At 50.0% G+C, this 19,394-nt stretch overlaps 1 protein-coding gene across 2 annotated transcripts in view; it reads right to left on the bottom strand.

Annotated features, from left to right (window-relative positions):
• ASTN2 (astrotactin 2) overlaps positions 1 to 19,394 on the bottom strand; it is a 328,524-nt gene that overhangs the window by 172,414 nt on the left and 136,716 nt on the right. For both annotated transcript variants that reach the window (XM_034067350.1, XM_034067351.1), the window contains 3 exons: positions 11,376 to 11,460; positions 11,136 to 11,210; positions 10,139 to 10,276 (listed from right to left, as the gene is read on the bottom strand). In XM_034067350.1, the coding sequence (XP_033923241.1) occupies positions 10,139 to 10,276; positions 11,136 to 11,210; positions 11,376 to 11,460 (298 nt within the window). The remainder of the gene's footprint in view (positions 1 to 10,138; positions 10,277 to 11,135; positions 11,211 to 11,375; positions 11,461 to 19,394) is intronic.

Here is a 19,394-nt window from a genome sequence, read left to right as displayed (position 1 = left end):
TGATACAGGGAAATTATTAGCAAAGTGACCATGGATAAGGATTGACATGAAGCTATGAGGTGGCTTAGACACTGTACAAAAGCAGCCTCTGAGCTGCGCAGGAAGATGCAACAGGGAACTTTCAGTAACATTTCTCAAGCCCTTCGGGGACTGATCCTATCTGGTATTTGCACTAGTGCTCCTCTTGGAGGATGGAGGAGCCTGACAGCAAAGTCTGCCAGTGTCAGAGTCATAGGATGTGAATACTCTAATCACTCAGGCTCCCACTGCCTATCTCAGAGAGCAAGAACCAGTCTTATGGGGTCATGTCCAGTGCAATCCCAAAGCCATCTGCCTGCAAACAGTGTCTTGGCTAAGCCAGACTTTAAGAAGTCTTGACTTCATAACAGGGGAACCAAGACAGAGAGGAGCAGTGGTCAGGAAGGAGGTGTCAAGGTCCCAGCTAACACCATCTCCCTGGCCATCAGGGAGCTGCACCGTCAAGTGAGAGCTTGCATGTCCACACATGCCACTAAAAGATGACACACATAGCCCTGCTTCAAAAGCAGGGATGAGCACACACAGAAACTGCTCCACCTGAGCCATGGGGACTGTTTGAGTGGCAAAGCCCCAGTGCACAAGCACATCCCCCTCTGCCTTCTGCAGCCACATCTGCAGGAGCAAGGAGCCCTTTCGGAGCAGCAGCACTGCTACCACTGCAGGTGAAGACACACGGAGCAGACATGGACACGCTGATGGTGCTGCTGGAATGTGGGCAGGAGGGACCACAGCATCCCCTGGCAGTGCTGGAGCTGCAGCAGAGGACATGGGACTGACTTTCCCAGGACCCTGTAGCAAATCTACGTTGCCAACATAGGTCAGACTCTCACAGCACAGCAGAGAGGTCAGAGCTTTGGGACTTTACTCCAGGTACCTGCTGCAGCAGCTCCAGCTGGGAATAAAGTGGGGCTAAGATCAAGAGCTTTGTGGTGGATTAACTCCAAGGGGTTTTTCAGGGCATTCCCCTGGGGAGGGAGTATGGAATAGCTGCTCCACAGCCTTCCCTTAGGTAGATGAGCCCTAATACACTTCAGGGACTTACTACACCTATAGATCATGTCTGTGTGGATAAGCAGCATATTCAACCCTTGAACTCTATCAAGGAGCCCTTTATTAAACCACCCACAATTTTACCATTAACCCTTTATAAACTACTCAGCTATGGCTCCAACTGGGATCTGAATCCAGCACTTCAGAGCAAATATCTCCAGCTCTGGCCTGTCTGTGTTTGATATGCACTGATTAAAATAAACCAACTAAAAAGGGACTGTGGACTGAACTGAACTGAATAAAGAGACTTCTCACCACAAAAGCTCAGTGCATATTTACACAGTATCCTGCCTTAACTCTCAGCTTCTTCATTTATGTCATTTTAAGCCCTCCGCAGCAGTAGGGAAGTACTATCCGGTGTTTAATTGTGTGTTCTGCTGGGTTCAGCACAGCTCCCGATGAGCTGCTGCTGGGAGAAAGCCCAGCAGGGATGGACGTGGAGAGGCAGTGACAGGGGACATCCAACACAGAGCCACCAGCCAGGAGGGTGAACAGCATCAAGGGTACTACCCCAGCCTGAGCCAGTTTTGCCTTAAGTATAAGGCAAAACAACACTGAGCAACTTGGCTATGTGATGCTACGAGGAACTGGAGTGCAACAACCAGATCTCCTGTTTGCAGGAGACATGAACATGTTCTCACCCCAAACCCAGTGCCAACAGAACTGGAAACAACCCAGTGCAACTGGGGCCCCTTCACCCCACCATGTGTCTGCCTTCCAATGCCTGCTCAATACCAGTCACTTCCATTTCCTCCAGAAGAGGGGAAACATACATTCTATGAAATACATAAGGGCTGTGTGGTCCATAAACACTGTTGTCGCCATCCCTCCATCCCTGGAGAAGAGAAGCTGCATGGAGACCTCAGAGCAGCTTCCAGTGTCTGAAGGAGGCTACAAGGATGCTGGAGAGGGACTATTCATCAGGGACTGTAGTGATAGGACAAGGGGTGATGGGTTCAGACTGAAACAGGGGAAGCTCAGGTTGGAGATAAGGCAGAAGCTCTTCCCTGTGAGGGTGCTGAGGCGATGGCACAGGGTCCCCAGAGGAGTGGTTGTGTTCAAAGCCTGGCACATCCCTGGCAGTGTTCAAGGCCAGGTTGGACAGAGCCTTGGGTGCCATGATTTAGTGTGAGGTGTCCCTGCCCATGGCAGGGGTTGGAACTGCATGATCCTAAGGTCCTTTCCAACCCAAACCATTCTATGATTCCCTGCCTCCACCCCTGGCAGCACCAGCATGGCTCAGCCCCGCCGGAGCCTGCAGCACAGTGTGGCAGCGGGTCCTTAACTGCACCCATCTGCGCTATGATAAAAGGCACTTGGTTGCAGCCAATAGCACCTCATTATATCAAAACCACCGCAGGAAGCGTCTAGAGCTGAATTGATTATGGCACAGTAATTCTTCAGGCAGTGAAAGCAGGGCAATTCCCAAGATGGGATTATTTTTTTGCAAGGCTTCACCTAATTTTCTTGGTTTTGCTCATTTCCCCACCTCTCCCCGCTCACTTCCCAGCCCTGCTTCCAAAACTCTCTTTGATTTAGTCCTTCAAAACAATATGCTGCTTAACACACTCTGGTGTAGTGCTCAGGAAAGCATCACCACCCACTGGACCTCTGGCTTTAAACAGGGAAAAGGGGGGGAAACTTTTCCTTTTCACTCTATTGCCAGAAGTCCCATTTGGGGAGACCAGAAAAAGACCTCACAGATGCTTATAAACATCTAGAGCAGAGAAGAAGCTGAGTAAGCAACAACTAAAGAGATGGAAAGGAGCAATGATGCCAAACCTGGCCAGGGCAGAGGCACAGGGCAGATGATCTGACCACAGTCTGGTTGCAAAGCACAGAAAGGTTTTATGAGCCAGACAGGAAATGCCATCCCCTGCACTGTGCAACACTGATTCTAAACCATGCACTGAGCATTTTGGTGCTTCTAGCCTCATTCTGAGCTGGTTTTCCTCCTTTGGTTGTCAGGGGAGCAGAGAGAGCCTGCAGAGCATCCTTCCTGCCTCTGGAAACTGCATGGAGTGAGAAGGACCAGCACAGCATGAGCAAAGCTAATCTGAGCTGCCTGGAAAGCACTGCACCAATGGCTCTCTTGTCTATCCCAAGGCCAATGAGAGGAATAGAGGGCATTTTGTCCTAATAAATCACCCTAGGAGCTGGGGTGACATCCCGGAATGGAGCAAATCCCACGGGAGCAGCAGCCGTGGCGGTGGGGCACTGTACCGAGTCCATCGGAGCTGATGGAAACATCACCCCGGTCCCCGCTGCTCAGGAGCAGGAGCTGAAACTAATGAACTTCATTTGTCTTTGGAGAGTGCAGCAGCCCTGGCTTGTGGGTTCAGCAGCTCGTGTGGTCACTGCTGCAACAGGCAACTGCTTGCCCTGCATGGAAGGTGAATGGGAGTTTTGTCCTTTGGTTTTGTCTGGTTGTGTCTGGTTGGCACAGAGCTGCCTTCCCTTGTCCCTCCATGGGGAGAGCAGTGTTCATCTGCAGCAACTTGTCATCCTTCTCTTCCCTTCAGCAATCCCCAAATCCCCATGAAAATAAACTTCTTCCTCAAGAGTCCTTTCCAAGCTTGCAAGGAATGGTGTCTTCTCACGGTGTCCTTAAAGCAAAAGGACAAAGCTCCCTTGTTCATGTCCACCTGCATTCCCATCTGGGTGAAGTAATCCAATGGCAGGTACAGGAGATGAAAACAACAAGGGAGGAGCAGACTCAGTCCATGTCAGGAGAGTTTTAGGCAACTGAAATCTCACCAGAACTCGGTGAATGATGCCAGCTCTTTCCACTAAGCTGCATTAAGAAATAGCTGAAGAAAGGTATTAGCATGGATCCGCATCCCCAAAGTTGCATAGCGAAGCTGAAGGACAGCTGTGCATCCGCATTGGACTGGGGCCATTATCCTACGCTATCCTGGAGCATCTCAGGGCCTTAAGGATAAAGTTGCTGGGAGAGGGCAGGGACACCGAGCATACTTCCCCAGGCTCTACAGCGCTGGTGTGACACCGCGGTCTCCATCCCCACCAAAAAGCACCACAGCTCCCTCCCCAGCACAGAAGGAAGGAGAGGAGGAGAGCAGAAGTTCCCTGTTCCAAGCCTGGCACTGGTCCCCCCTGTCCCACCACCCTGCTGCCACAGAGACAGGGCCAGTGGATGAACCTGGTCCCTCTCCTGCCTGCAAACCTTCTAGTTCCCATCACAGGCAGGAGATGCACACAAAGGCAAAGGTAATAAAACTCAAATAGTGAGGGAAAAAATGTAATTGAGGAAAAATAGTAGAGAGAGGCTGTATAAAGAGAGGGGCCGTGGGACTGCTCTTTGAACAGGCAGCTACAAAGCATACTCCAGCCGATATTTAACAGAAAACAAAGGCAGGGACAGCAAAACAAATAACACCATCAAATAAGGATGGGAGAGCTCCTTTCATTGAAGAAACCCAAGGTTTGATTTTGCTGCTTTGCATCAGCCTTTCAGCAAAGCACACACAGCAGCACGGTGGTTTCAAGTCCCCTCTCCAAACCCTCCTCTCATTGCTTGTCTCAGTGCTGGCAGGATCCTGCTCCAGCAGCTGGATGGATGGACACCCAGCTACAGCAGCACATCTCAGGCAGACAGAGACCACTGCCAACCCCTTAGTTGTGATGGTGGATCCCAGAGACATTAAAAGAAATCTGGGAATGAGACGGCATCTGTGTATTTGGTGGGTGTTGGGGCTTTTATAATTGTCTCAATAAATATACAAACAAAATCTGTTCATTCTTTGGGTTGTTTTTCCCTCCTGGGCTCTGAGGCACCGTGATGAGAGGAACAGCAATTGCTCAGCTGCCAAACTTGTAGCTATTGCTCCCTATGATGGATCTGAGAGCCAGGTCCAAATTCACACCCACTGCATCCCTAAGAGGTTTCATCATTCCCTGGGCAGCTCTATAGCCCAGCATCAAGACCTCAAAACTGCAGTGGGTTCAGAGCATGGAGAGAGTTAAACTCAGCATTACCATAGCAGGAGCTATTAACCACCCCTGAAGAAGGAAGGGTGAAACGTCCCTTGGATCCTAGGCATGAAAAATCACCCACAGCTGGTGATTGACCAGCAAGAGACAAGGTGAGGGCAGTGAGGTCCCTCCAGCCTCCCAGCAGTGCTGGCTGATCTGCATTTCAATTCTGACCTACCTTAGATACTCCCTGGGTGATTTCAGCTCAAGATTTCCTTTCCACCCCTATTTCCCCATCACATCACTCACGTAATTCCTCTCATTCTACTGCTCACACCCTTTGGCGGCTCCTGCAAGATTCTGTCTCCATTTAGTCACCTCATAGCCAAGTGAGATGTACCTGATGCTTCTCACCCACTCTCATAAATCAAAGTGGGATGCAGGGAGCAGGAAAAATCCCAATAAGCAGCCAGGATGATGCTAAGTTGACAGATGCAGAGCAGGGGCTGATGGCTGCTTCTATGTAAAGCATCTGCCCTTATCCAACAGAGGATGAGGACAAAGGCTGACTTTATCCCAGTGTAAGCACTGCAAGCTGCTTCTCCACCACATTTTGCTAGACAACAGCATGTTAGGGTGCTAAGAAGCCCAGGTCAGAGCAGCAGGGATGTTATCCATGGGGATGACAGTGTCTCTGTGATGTCTAAGGTAATGAATTACTCAGAAATGAGTAAGTTGTGCTTGGTGATGCAACGATCAATTTGCTTCATCTTTGAAGCCATCCATTCATCACTGACTGCCTCCGCTCACAGGCACTTTATTGGCACTGAAACAGCAAGTGCAGGCAGCAACCCAGGTACCCACTGAGCAACAGCCCAAGAAAGGGGCTTCCTCCTGCGTTGAGCATCCAGAAATCACAGCCTGGTCTGGTCCAAAGAAAAGGGGGGAAAAAAGACCAAGTTTCCACAGCATCTGCTGCACTGAATGTCAAGAAGAGTGGACAATGTTTGTGCCCATCAGCATGGTGCCCTTTGGGACCAGCCCAGCCCAACTCCTGAGCCTCCATGATGCTCACCTGCAGCAGCATCCATTCTCCTGCACTCCTGCAGATAAGGTGCAGGGTAGATGAGCTCTGTTGCTGCAGTGTGGCCACAGCAAAGCTGCTTCTCCTCTCCTGGCCCAGATTCCTTTTGCCTTTCTCATCCACCTCACTTTTTATACTCCTTAACTTACAGGCAGCCTCACGTCGTCATTCTCAGCACTCACTAGTAAATCATGAGTACCCAAATCAATGCAAAACACTGCAGACCCCTGTAAGAAAGACATGTCATGGCCAAGCCAGGGAAAGCCACAGGCAAGGAGCAAAAGCCCAGCTCCTGTTCCCGACAAGAGACAGGATGCATACAGACACGGATGGAATGCATCTTCAACACAAGACAGGATGTGTACGAGCACAAAGCTCTGCCACTGAGAGAACTGGAAATGAAATAACAAACAAATATAAAACCCCATAAAAAATCCAGTCGATTGTACTTGGGCAAAGAATTCCGAGAGCAAAGGGGCTCACTTGGGAGCAAAACGAAGATGAATCGACAGCGAGTTCAAGAGAATTCATTCTGCCGCTGAACACTTTTCTCTCCATCAGGACATCTCAAAGCCTTGTCAAGCAAAGGCAAGGCTTTTATTTGTTTCTATGGTTGCCATAACGATAGAGCTGTATGTCATGTCAGGCAGCAGCTGAGGCTCGTGCCTCTGATTTATAGCTGCTCACGAGGAATTAGCAACTTCTTCTGCAGAGAAGGTGGCATCATGAACCAGGACCGCAGGCACTTTCTAGAGCCACACTCTGCTCCTCAGGTTATCTCTCCACTCCATCCCCAGCAGCCAGCTCTGCCCAAAGGGATGCCTCTATTATCCCTTGGAGGGATGCTTCTATTACACCCTGCAGGGATGCTTTCACTGTCCCCTGCAGGGATGTTCCTATTATCTCCCTGCAGGGATGCTTTTACTATCCCCTGCAGGAATGCTCAGCTCTGGCAGTGGTGGGACCCAGGGGTGCAGGTTCTCCCTATAAGCTGAACAGCATAAACTGCCACAATTATAGTGATTCCTGGTCCCACAGGACAAGTGGTACCTCCTAAAGGGCCAAAGAGAGGTGGCAAAGAGTCCAGAGAAGGCCAGTGGGAAGGATTAAACATCTAACAGCAATTTGTTTAAAAATACATATGGATTACTGTGTTTGCCACCAGGTTATGGGCAAAATACAGGTAAGGGAGAAGGAAGAAGCAATATGGAATGGGAAACAAAGAGGGATCTGGAAAACAAGCAGGAAAAGGTGGGAATTGAAGGTATTTCTTGTCCTGGCAGGGGATGTGCAGCTGGGACAAGCTACCCAGCTTGGGACCTGGCCTCCAGCCCAAACCAGAGGCTCCCCAACATGGTGAGAGCCCTTCTGCACTGCTGACCAACATCCTATGACCAAAGACATAGCCATGAGTGTAGCTGCCATGATCCCAGATGTGTGACTGATGTGATCATCATGTGGAATATCGGAGTCTGGGGTCGAGGAGGGGATGCTCTCTATGGCTACTGATCAATTACACATACAAGTTTCATTGACTCTAAGCACCCTCGTGCTTCATTTATGACACACAGCCCTAAAACCTCCATCAACAAGTTCTGTATGCAAAGTCCCATCCCACGCAAGCCCCAGCACATGCAGGAGCATCCCTGATGGGGTGTTTGCAGCAGGTCTTTTGGCTCCTGTCTGCAGGAAGTTTCTCAGCTTGGCTGCAGTAGGAGAAGGTATGGACCCTTCGTTCCCATCCAATACAGCACTGGTACATGTCATTACATTGCTCAGCAGTGAAGCACACACAGAACAGCATCATGGAGAAGAGCATCCCTCCAGGGAAGCCGCATGCAGCCAGTGCTTCTCCAGAGAGCTGCTGAAAGGCAGAGCCCCACCTGCCCTGCTACAGCATCAAGCACCTTCATAAAAACACAAGACCACGTTTGAACCTTTAACCCTCTGAGCTGTAAAGACTTCATCACTTGTTTTCTCCAAACCAGGCTTGCTGCAATTTCCCTCCATTAAACTCATCAAGACAAGTGACCCTGGTGCCAAGAGGTGTCAGACTAATGAAAGGTCTGGAGGAATGCAGCACACTTGTTATTAGAGACACAGAAGAAATACAGGACTGAGCTGCCATCGCATCATCACAGGACAGCAAACAGGGCACTGGAGGTGCTGAGATGCGGCCGTGTTGAAGCTGGTGTAATGCAGCTCAGGATCTGCCCCTTGACATCGGGATGCGTTAAAGCTCAAGTGCTACAGAAGCTGCCAGCATGGAAGGACAGATAATGGGATAGCCCTGGGAATAGGTCCCCCCATGCAGAGGGATGGCTGTGTTTGGACACCTACATAACAGACAGCATGTGCTCATCTCCAGTGGTAGGTCTGACATTATGGGGTCATCATCTGGACATCTGAACCACTAAAACTTCTATATTAATACTCCCTTGAGAAGCTACCAAGAGTTGTCTCAGTCCAGAGAGGCAAAGTGAAGAGGGTGCAAGACAAACAGCTCTAAAAGTACCTTTCTCATTGTGTGAAAGCACAACAGACACAAGCCCACACGATGTCTATGACCACCAAACACAGCAGCATCCCTGCTCACCACATTCAGTGGACCTGAACAGGCAGTACCACCCTGGTTTCCACCCATCCTAGAGCTCGGACCCCAGGCTTACAGCCTGATCCCTGCTTGAGAAGCAGTTTAATTTCTAATGCAGAAATAATAGATTGCTTTTCAGTTTTCACTGTATCTGTGAACCCTTCCATAATTCAACATCAAATATTTAGTATTACGTTTATTAAGGTTTTAATAATTCAGCATCCACTGTATGTAAGATACAAGAGTCGTGAACTCGCCTCCCTTACTCTACCTGGGTCACTCCAATATTTATACCTGGAATTCTCAGCTCAGATTCCATTTATAAAGGGAGCAGGCAACAGCCTCTGTGCCAGAAACACCCCTCCTCTGCCTGGTATTCATCCATCCCAATCGAGACACAGGGATCAGTGCTAAGACACAATCACCGTGCTGGAGCAGAAAGCAAGCTTCCCAGCCTCTACTTTTGCTACTTTAAATGAAGATGTGAGGAGGCAAGAAAGAAATAATGTTCTCCTGGCATTTTGGCTTGGAAAACGTTAACATAAAGGCAGGGGACCCATCACCTTCTCATATGGAAAGCAATAGTTTTCCACAGACAGGAAAAACAACACTCTGAAGGGAGCCAAACTGTGATAGGTATGTACCATCAGTCTCTTTCTACAGCATTAATGGGCCACAGAAACACCCTTGGAAGTGAGGACCTCTTGGATGCCAGCCCTGGCTCTGCCATAAGCACTTGCTCCAACAGTAGCCCTGCCAAGATGATGGGACAGAATGGAAATCCACCATCCCATTGCTCTGGGAAAAGACAGAAAGGACTGAGGGACATAAGGATCCTGCTGGCACCCAGGGAGATGATTCATAACACAGACAAGGATCTGCAGGTCTGGAAACTGTGTCTTGAGTCAATGAGAGAAGGCAGCGAGAAGGAAGGAAGCGAAGGAGGGATCACAGATTCTCCCTGGCACCCAACAGTCACATCCTCTATTTAATGAGAGGGATATACACACTAAATATCTTAGGAATTGAATCCTTGTAGTCCTCTGACCTTGGCTCTTCACAAGCACCACAGCAGACAACTAAGATTCAGACAGATGTGATACACGTATGAGTTTCTGAAAGATGACAGCACCTCAATCCTGGTAAATGCATCAATTTAAGCTATCCAATCTGACATTAGATTCAGGTCACTTCAAATCCGCCTTGCCACAGGTTCATACCAATCTACTTGCCTGGATTGGCAGGCTTCAGAGCCATATACACAGGCCTAACCTAAACCCATCAGGACCAAAAGAGCCCAGAGTGCTATCACATCACATTTCTTACTGGAACAAAACTAATCAGACTTATCATCATGGAAATTGCTGCATCCTCAATGACAATTTAAAGAGCAGTGTAGGCACTCAAGCATGAGGAAAAGGAGGAAATCTGCTTCCTACCTGACATCTGCTGGATCTTCTGTCACCAGAACATCTGTCTTGCAGCTGGCAAGAGGATTGATGGAAAGCTCCACAGGGGGTACCACGAAGCTCTTACTGACAGGCAGCCACAGGCCTTGACCCAAACTATAGGTGGACCTATATAAAGACAAATATATATAAGGAGAAACGTGTCATATAGGAACAGACTGTCCACAACAAATGGTGGCCACTCTTCTGCATCAGACCACTTGGAAGTCACAGCAGTGGTGGCACCATGGTGTAAGTTAGCCATTTGGTCTTGTCCTGAAAGACAAATGAGACAGGCTGAGAGAGCTGGGGTGGTTCAGCCTAGAGAAGAAAAGGGTCCAGAGAGACCTTAGAGCAGCTTCAGTGCCTAAAGGGGCTGCAAGAAACCTGAAGAAGCGCTTTGGACAAGGGCCTGTAGAGACAGGACAAGAGGGAATGGCTGTAAGCTAAAAGAGGGGAGATTAAGGCAGAGATGCTGACTGAGAGCTAATTCTTCCCTGTGAGGGTGCTGAGCGCGGCACAGGGTGCCCAGAGAAGCTGTGGCTGCCCCATCCCTGGCAGTGTTCAAGGCCAGGTTGGACACAGGAGCTTGGAGCAAGCTGCTCCAGTGGAAGGTGTCTCTGCCCGTGGCAGGGGTTGGGGCTGGAGGAGCTTTAAGGTCCCTTCCAACCCAAATCAGTTTGGGATTCTATGATTCTGTGGACAGCTAAAGATATGACAGGGAGAATATGGGAATGGTCAAGCCCTTCATTTCAGCAAAAGGGGTCTTTCTGTGCACATTGTCCTTGCTGTTGCTGTGCCTGGCTATGGGGATGAGAGGGAAAACCTTCTGTGTCTGCAGAATACGGACACATCTTTCAGGTCTGTCAAAGGTAAATGACACTTGTGTCCCCCAGCCAGCATAACAAGACAGAGCCAGAAGCATCCACTGGGATGTCCTCACTGGCTCTCCTCTCAAATGTCCAAGCTGAACCCTCCTTTGACGCACCTGAGTATCTTCTCTGGCGCCTGCTCTCCTGTGACCAGGTCGTATCCCCGCTCCAGTGTCGTGTATGGCCACGGCCTGGAAAGCAGAGAGGGAAAGATAACTGTGGCACATCCCTGGGCAAGGGAAGCAGCACAGCCCGATCCTGGGTCTTTGGTGCCAGTGATGGTGGGGAGGAGAATTGAGCTGCTCACCAATGTGGGAGCCAGGACAGAGCCAACACAGCATCCTATCTCCACTCACCCTTCGCTGTGTCCCCAGTCGCTGCGCACACACAAGTGGCGATGGACGGGGTCTGGGGCATAACCTTCATGGCAGCTGCACTCTCCTGTAAGAGAAGAGGAGAAGATGAGATCTCTCTGCCCCAGAGGTACATAAGCAACCTGCCCATCTCTGCTTGTTCACAGCCATTGCTGGTAATTGCCATGGATCTGGAGCACTCTGGACTCTTCTGAAACCTCCAGGAGATGCTGAGAAGGAGATGAGATGCAGAAAGCTGCAAGAAACTAATGCTCTTCTGGAGACAGGGATGGCCCCAACCCATCCTGGTCTCATCCACTTCCCATCTTTGCTCCTGCCACCTCGCAGCAGGACAGCACAACAGGGTCTGCTGCAGCCCAGACTCCCACAGGGGGATGCAGAACCCCCCGACCTCCATCCTCCATGGGCAGCACTCACACCATGCCCGCATCCCACAGCTAAGGGGCTCTCAGCCCCACTCCCCACCACTCTCTGCGTGCTGTCTCACTCCTATTGACAGCAAGAAAAGACATTTCCTGCACCAGAAATCACATCGTGCTTGGCCCAAATTGATTCCGTGTTCCATAAAAATACATAACCCGGAGCAAGAAACAGCAAAATCAAAAGATTAATTGGATTTGCACGTGGAGTTTCTGTTACAAGCTGCTGCTGGTGTTCGTTCCCCCCTTCCCCTCCTCTCCCCATCCTGCCTGATGGTGCAGCAGGCTGAGCAGTAAACACCAGCAGCAGTGATGGGGACCTGCAGGGGATGAGTGGGGTACCCCCATCATAGTGGTAATGCAGACTGGCGGGTACCTGTGTGCTCATCAGGATCCTAAGCAAGTTCTTAAAATGCCTCACAGGGATTACAGTAAAGAGCTTTACTGTCAGGAGGGAGCGAGACAGGGGTTCAACTGCCGAGATTTTTAAGGAAGAGACGCCTGGAAATGGAAAGGCAGCAAAAGAAGAAAAGAAAGGGGGAGTGGGGGAAGAGACAGCTAATGATGTGCTAAAATGCAACAGCACCTTCATGAAATATTCACTGCCTTAAACACGTCTAATATTAAAGATTAAATGTCCTGGGATTTGTCCCAGCGACTTCCAAGCACTGATTTATGATCTGTCAAAAGCTGCTAACCTCATGATTCATAACGGGAGCGGCAGGAACATTGCTCCTCCGAAGGGAAGGAGTTGGAAGAGGGATGGTGGCACTCGCCCTGCTCTGGCTCAGCAGTGCCTGGGGGCTGGGGCTGCCTGGCTGCAGGAAAACACGGGTTCTAATGGCTCCATCAGTGGCTTTAAAGCCAGGAAAGTTATTTTTTCCTTGGGTGCTTACCACGCAAGTTTCCCCAGCCCTGCTGTGGATCATTAATTCCTGGTGCTCTTTGCATAACAAATATGTGCTCTGCAAACGAGAGACGTCCCAAAGTGCTTGCGAAGCAAAGCCGGAGTGCTGGGGCACCGGCTTGTGCTCAGCTGCTGCGACAGAGGTTACAGCAAGGAAGGGGAAAGCATTAGAGAGGTTGGCACCAAACAGCCCAGTTACCCCATAACTGGAGGTGCTGGTGGTGAATCCCATTCCCATGGTGTGGGAGGGTTGGTTTCGTCCGGTTGTTTGCTTACCGCTCCATCAGTTTGGTGTCGGGAAGAGCAACTCCATCAGCCTGCAGAAATATTGATTGTATCGACTCCAATCCCAGAGTTTCAACAGCCTCGGCTGGTGCTTGAGGCTTTAGTGGGAGGTTGATTTCGAGAGGGCAAACAGTGGCACCAGCTGGGTGCAGATTGAGAGGTGGGATATTAGGGAATGCCTTCCAGAGCACAGGTACCAGCCCCTCACCAGGAGGGCTCCGAAGCAGCTTTCCACAGCTTTTCCAGGGAGATAGGCACCTGTTTGGCAGAGTGTAGGAGTTGGATAGGAAGGCTCCCAACACGGAATCAGATAAGCACTATTGAGGAGCTGGGGCTCCATCTCTTCAGGACAGATGGTTTAGGATCTATTTCTGTATCTAGAACCACGAGCAGACAATTAGTGGGGTTTCCAAAGTACCTCAGCAGAACCTGCTGTGCTCTTACAGGTTTTTCATGAGCTTTTGCTCTTTCCACAGCAGCATCCACCCTCCTTCTCTGGCCTCCTGAGCTACTTGGTTACTTTCAGTCTCTCCCCACCCTCCCTGGGTGAGATGCTGAGCCAGCAAACCTTATCGCCACAGACAAAGAAATGCCTTATAAAGCCATTTGAAGTGGGAGAAAAAGGGGTTCCCATACGTCTAATCCCTCTTTAGAGTAAGCACATTTCCTAAAGAGCAGATTTCAACACGTCGCTAAAAAAAACCAAAACCCCAAAAGCCAAAAAGCGACAAATCCTTTGTTCACAGCTCCTAAATCCCGTGGACTTCCAACACGGGTGCCGTTATCTGCTCAGCATTGCTCAGGCTAAGTTAGGATTCAGCCTGAGCTTAAGACCAAAATACACGCATGTAACCAAGCTTGACAACTGGATGCAGTTTCCACAGGTCCTGCACACGCCTCCGTGCAGTGTTCAGCTGCTGCTGAAGAACAAATGATTCAGGACCTACAAACTGCTCTGACAAGCATCCTATTCATGCAGCCACCAACCCACACCCTGCCCACAGTACACAGGTGTGTGTGGTCCTTCCTTTTCTTTTGAATTCATAACACATAGATTGTTTGGACTGTCCATGGGTAGTCCAAAAGACAGGATCACTGCTAGCTCAGTTTAAGTGAGAGCAGGTCCTGGTGCTCAGCCCTGGAGGTCCCATGTTATACTTCGATGTGTTATTAAGAAAAGCACTGGGAGGGGGGCAACACCTCTGCTGTTACATAGAGAAGATGCATAAAGCAGGAAATGCAACACCAAAGCTCTAGAGAGAGGCTCAGAGGATGTTATTCATGTGACAAGGGCAGGTACATGGAAGGATGAGGGGAGAGCTGAGGCCATGAGAAGGCAGCAGCACCCACAGCACTGCTCTCCATCTTGCCCTGCTCCCCTCACCTTACACCAAATCTCATCACAGACTCATTGCCAGCAAGCCACAAAGCTGCAGCATCACATCCCTGCCACCTTTGGCTCCACAGCCCAGCTGGGTTGTCCTCCCTGCAGAGCCCCTGTCCCATCCCATCCGTACCCCAACATCACCTCTTGCTTCTCCTCCCTCCACACACCACAGCATGGGAGGAACAAGGGTCTGCAGAGGCAGCAAGCCAGCACCAGGCATTTTTCAGTGAACAGAGGCAGCCGTTGAGCACAGCCCTGACTGCAGCAGTGTTCACACAGGGGCTGCAGCACAAAGCCCCTCTCTTCTGGGTGAGTGCAGAGCCATCTCCAGGGTTACCAGGCTGCTCTGAGCTGGGAGCACTGGAGGGTCCCTCCTCCTTCCCTGCTGCAGGGATGCAAAGCCTTTCCTCCAGTCACCAGCTCAAGCTCCATGGTCTGAATCCCCTCACTGGGGCAGCAAAGGCAGCTTCAAACAGTGTCTCCTGGCCGGGTGTTACTGTGCTGGCCACCAGTTCCATGTTTGGCAAGGACCATGTCCCCTGTCACCACTGCCCTGGAGTCCCCATGGGGAGCAGAGGGGACCTAGGTGCTCCCATGCTGGCCTCATGGGCTGTCTCCTGCCACCACACAGTACACCGTGTACCTGCTGTGTGTGTCCCAGGGTAGTGGCAATGCCCTGAGCGCCAGCTGTGTGACAAAAGCCACCAATGATCAACACAAGTCACCCCATCCCTCCAATGGCCATGACCACCAACTTCCCATAATGAAGCTATCAAGGCCTCAGGGTCTTGTCTGCATCCTGAGGAAGCCCTGCATTGATTTATCCTTTGCGAAAGGTTCCTGAGCTCCTGGAGGAGAAACTGCCTCTTCATCCATCATCCACCTACAGTCTGATGAGGGTGAATCCAACCTCATGTCCTTCAGCCACATAAAGCCCATGCTGTGACCCCATGGGCATCTCACACAGGATGTTCTTCCTCATCCTGGACCCTCAGTGCAAAAGCAAGCTGCAGAGTTACCACCAGGGCATGGTATGGTCCAGTGGTCCTCGATGCCGTCTCCAAACCACACACAGTGCTGCCTTGGCCCATCTCTTTCCCTTCCTACAGCAAGTCCCATGCAGGTAGATCTGGCTGCATCCAGATCTGTGATAACCCAAGAGCTGTGATAACCCACATGGGAAGGTGCCACCGGTCCCCCTAAGCAGCACCTCTCCTTGCTGCCAGCCCTCCCCCTGAGGGATGATCACTCTACAAGGGATAAGCAAACCCCAAGAACCATACAAGAGATCTCAGCCACCAAGTCCTCCCCCAGACAGGAGTTTCTCTGCTTAAACTCTGTATAAATAAGAACAATAAAACATCCAGCTATCTGCTGGGCTGTGAGTGCAGCATCTCGTGCTCCGGTACTGGAGCCAGTCGGTGCCTTGGTACTGATCCCCTGAGAGGAGCAGCTCCCAGCAGCACGATGACAAGACTGAGATCACCAGGGATAGGACAAGACACATCTGCACAAGGGTTGGCACCAGGGTTTCCATCAAGAGAGGTCTGGATGAGAGAAAACTTAAAAATCCCGTAACAAAACCCTTCCTAAGGAGTTTGCTGTGCCCCTGTGGTATGGCAGAGCAAGGGCCCCTATTCAGAAGGATGTAAGGAGGCAATTAAACACAGGCAAAGATGAACAAGGGTCTTAATAGTTCATCGAATTCCCAACTTCAATGAGCAAGTGAAGCATCTTCAGAGAGATGCTCCTTCAGTCAGGGCTGGCCCCTGTCCAGGGCCATGGCTCCAGCAATCAGAGCTTCTCTTCCTGCTCTTGCTCTCTGCAGTCCCTTTAGGGGTGGCACTTTCCAAAGCAGAGTCTCTACTTCCTACTGATGAGAAATGCCTGTAAAAGCACTTTAGCTCTCAAGGAACAAGACAGGGAAGACGGCTTCTGCCCAGCTGATACAGCACAGGGAAAACCTGGAGTTAATGTGACAGTTATCCATCCTCTCCCTCTTCTGCAAGTTGCCCTCTTCACCCAGATCCATCATAACACCTAAGTGCAAGCTTAGCTTCCAAGGGTTGTGTCTAGGTTTATGCTCTGCATGGATTATATTCTCACTTATCATTTGCTCAGCTCCTACACCGCACCACTAAGGAAGATCTCCCTGGGCACACATGCACGTCTGATGCAAGGAAGCAGCAAGAGGTCCCAGGGGTGGTCCAACGTGCCATGGTTGTCATCAACTGGGATGAACACTGACCCACAACTGACCATGGCGGTGAGAAGCCACCTACTGCAGCACTGGTGGGATGGGTCAAGCCATAGAGATGAGCCCAGGGCCAGCTCTGCAAACCAAAATTCATTCCTCTTCCCTCCCCTCTGTGGTCTTTAGATAGGCACAGCAATGCCATTACAAGAACATTAGCAACTGCAGGATTAAACACTCTAATGGCAGAAAATGAGAGTGTAAAGACAGCACTGATAACCTTAACTCAGCCCCCTCGAAGGCATGCATTTTGATTGCTGTTTATGTATAACACTTCAGCCCAAAGCTAAATTAACTTGGGAGTTAACTGCCTCCTGCCCTGCTTGGTGCACGAGGCAAGCTGTGCCGCCACATGAAGAGAAATCGTATATTACATGGGTTTTGACCAAGTTATTAAACTCCATACCTTAGAGAGACAGAAGCTCATCTTAGAAAAGTCTAAGTCAATAAAGATGGTCGGGTCCTCCAACAGCGAAAATAGCAGAAGTGCACAAGAACAAACAAATATTACTTGATGTGCACAGAAAACCTGCATGATATTAAATTGAACTATGAGAGGAAATGGCTGTTTTCATAAACACAAATACACCCTCACCAAGATGGGTCATCTCCTGATTTATCTGCTCAGCACTGCCACCTCTAAATCCCCTTAACAGGTTACCTGTAAAGAATGGCTCTGTTTAAAAGTGACTTTCATCTGTGTCCTGCCCGTAAGACCTCCATCCTACCTGCACATGAACACTGCCTGCAGTTCTGGTGACCAACTTCCATTTGGAAGATGATGGAAACCTTTTCTGCTTCTCCCTTCCAGAAAGACCCTTCCTTACCACTTCTCCTTTGGTCCTATTGCTTTGGGGATGCCATCCATTGTGGATGCAAAGGAGAAGATTTTGATGGCAAAATGCGTGATTTATAGATGGAGAATTAAAAAATCCCACCCATTTGCACCTGCTAATCAAGGTGCCATCCATCTCATTTATGCCACCGCTCCAGCAAGCCTGACAGCACAGAATCAGAAGCTGTTTCTTCCAGCACTTGGCCCTAAGGGACCGATTCTCCAGCAGGTCTCTTAAGCAATGCCCACAGAATGTGCAAGTGAATCAGTTTTGTGCATACAAAGCAGGTAATTGTGCTCACAAATCAGGATTTGCATATGCTGCTGGAAACAGATGCTCTCATCAATGTTACCGGTGCTGGGAATGGAGGCCAGGGAAAAAGCACTCCTGAATCTTACACAAGAGGTATCTCAGTGCATGGTATGAGTGGTGGCACTGCCAATGTGCTCCACATCTGTCCAAAATGCAGAGAGCGAGGAGAGTTGATGGCAAGTCCCAGAAGTTGACAAACCTTTCCCTGTTCTCATTCCAAGCACCACAGCCAGCTCCTACCAAGAGGATGGGGAGATTTGGATCACATCCTGAGGACCACATCCCGACCCCGGCGAGGTACCTACCCCATCTGATGTGGTGGATGGAGCATGGCCACTGTGTTGCATCTGCAGGGGAAAGACTTTCAGCAGCATCCATCTACACCTGTATCTACAGTCAGTCGTGTCTGATCAACCAGCTTGCCTGTTTCTAAGGCAGGGGAGGAAGGGGGAAGATGGTATTTTGCTCACGTGCAGATGTTGGTGCTCCCTCTGACAAGCTCTGACGAGCTGGTGCTTTGCAAAGAGGGTTTGAAATCTGTCGGGTGGGGGGGGGAACAGCAATCATTTAATTAAAGAGTGAGTCACACGATGAAGACACAAGGGAAGGCAAATTAAGGTCAGGCAAGCAAAATGTATTTTGGCATTTCCTAGCGTTTCAGAGCCTCCGCTTTCACAGCGGATTATTACTCATACTGAAGGAGTACTTGGTGGCTGGAGTCATGAGTAAGCACATTGTACAGACAGATCTCATTGGAAACTCCAGCCCAAAAGGAGGTTTGCAGTGCTGGGAAGGCGTAAGACTCAACAGACAGAGCATACGTGACCTGGAGGTCCTTAAATATGGGCCAGGAGCCTGTGGCAATGCCGCTGATGTTGAGTGCTGCCCACACGTGTCTGCTTCCACCTTGGAGCAAGAAGGCTTTGGAACAAGATTGCATCCACACAACCATGGAGTTAAGCAATAAATGCACTGGAGGACCTCAAACCTGGCTGTGCTGCTCTCCACAGGAGAAAACGTCAAGGCTTTTATCCTCCAGACAGGACAAACCCCAGGCCTCATGGATGCTTCACCCAGCCTGAGAGGACAGAGGGCAGGGGAAACCCTCAGCACTCATCGCTAGGGATGCTCATGGAGATGATGAAAATCCCTGACCTGAAAAGGTTGAAATTCAGGCAGGATTTATGTCCCACAGTAAAACCACAGGCCTGCCTCTCCCGTGGCGATAAAAAATAAATCACCCTTAAAACCAGAATGACATTCATAAAAATAAATCTGAGAATACATGCAGTGTATCATGGAGTTACAGCCTGCCCCAGCCTGGCACGGGAGCTCCTCACCAGCTAAAGGCTGGTCAATGGTGTTGACTGTAAGTGCATGCTTGGGGTTATGTCCTGGGATAGGGTGTCAAAAAGGCAGTTGCCAAGGCATCACTTTCAGGGGGTGGTTGCTCAGCTCTTGTGAAGTTTGGACCTCTTAAGAGGAGTCTTAGATTTAGGTTCTGAAAATCAACAATCTCAGTCCTGTTTTATCCGTGCGGATCCAGCTGACAGGAGAAAGATTTTCCTTTATCCACATGCAAACTCCCAGGCTGGAGAGAA

This window comes from Melopsittacus undulatus, chromosome 11 (assembly GCF_012275295.1).
Source record: "Melopsittacus undulatus isolate bMelUnd1 chromosome 11, bMelUnd1.mat.Z, whole genome shotgun sequence".
NCBI classification, from domain to species: domain Eukaryota; kingdom Metazoa; phylum Chordata; class Aves; order Psittaciformes; family Psittaculidae; genus Melopsittacus; species Melopsittacus undulatus.
This window is presented reverse-complemented; position numbering and strand designations above follow the sequence as displayed.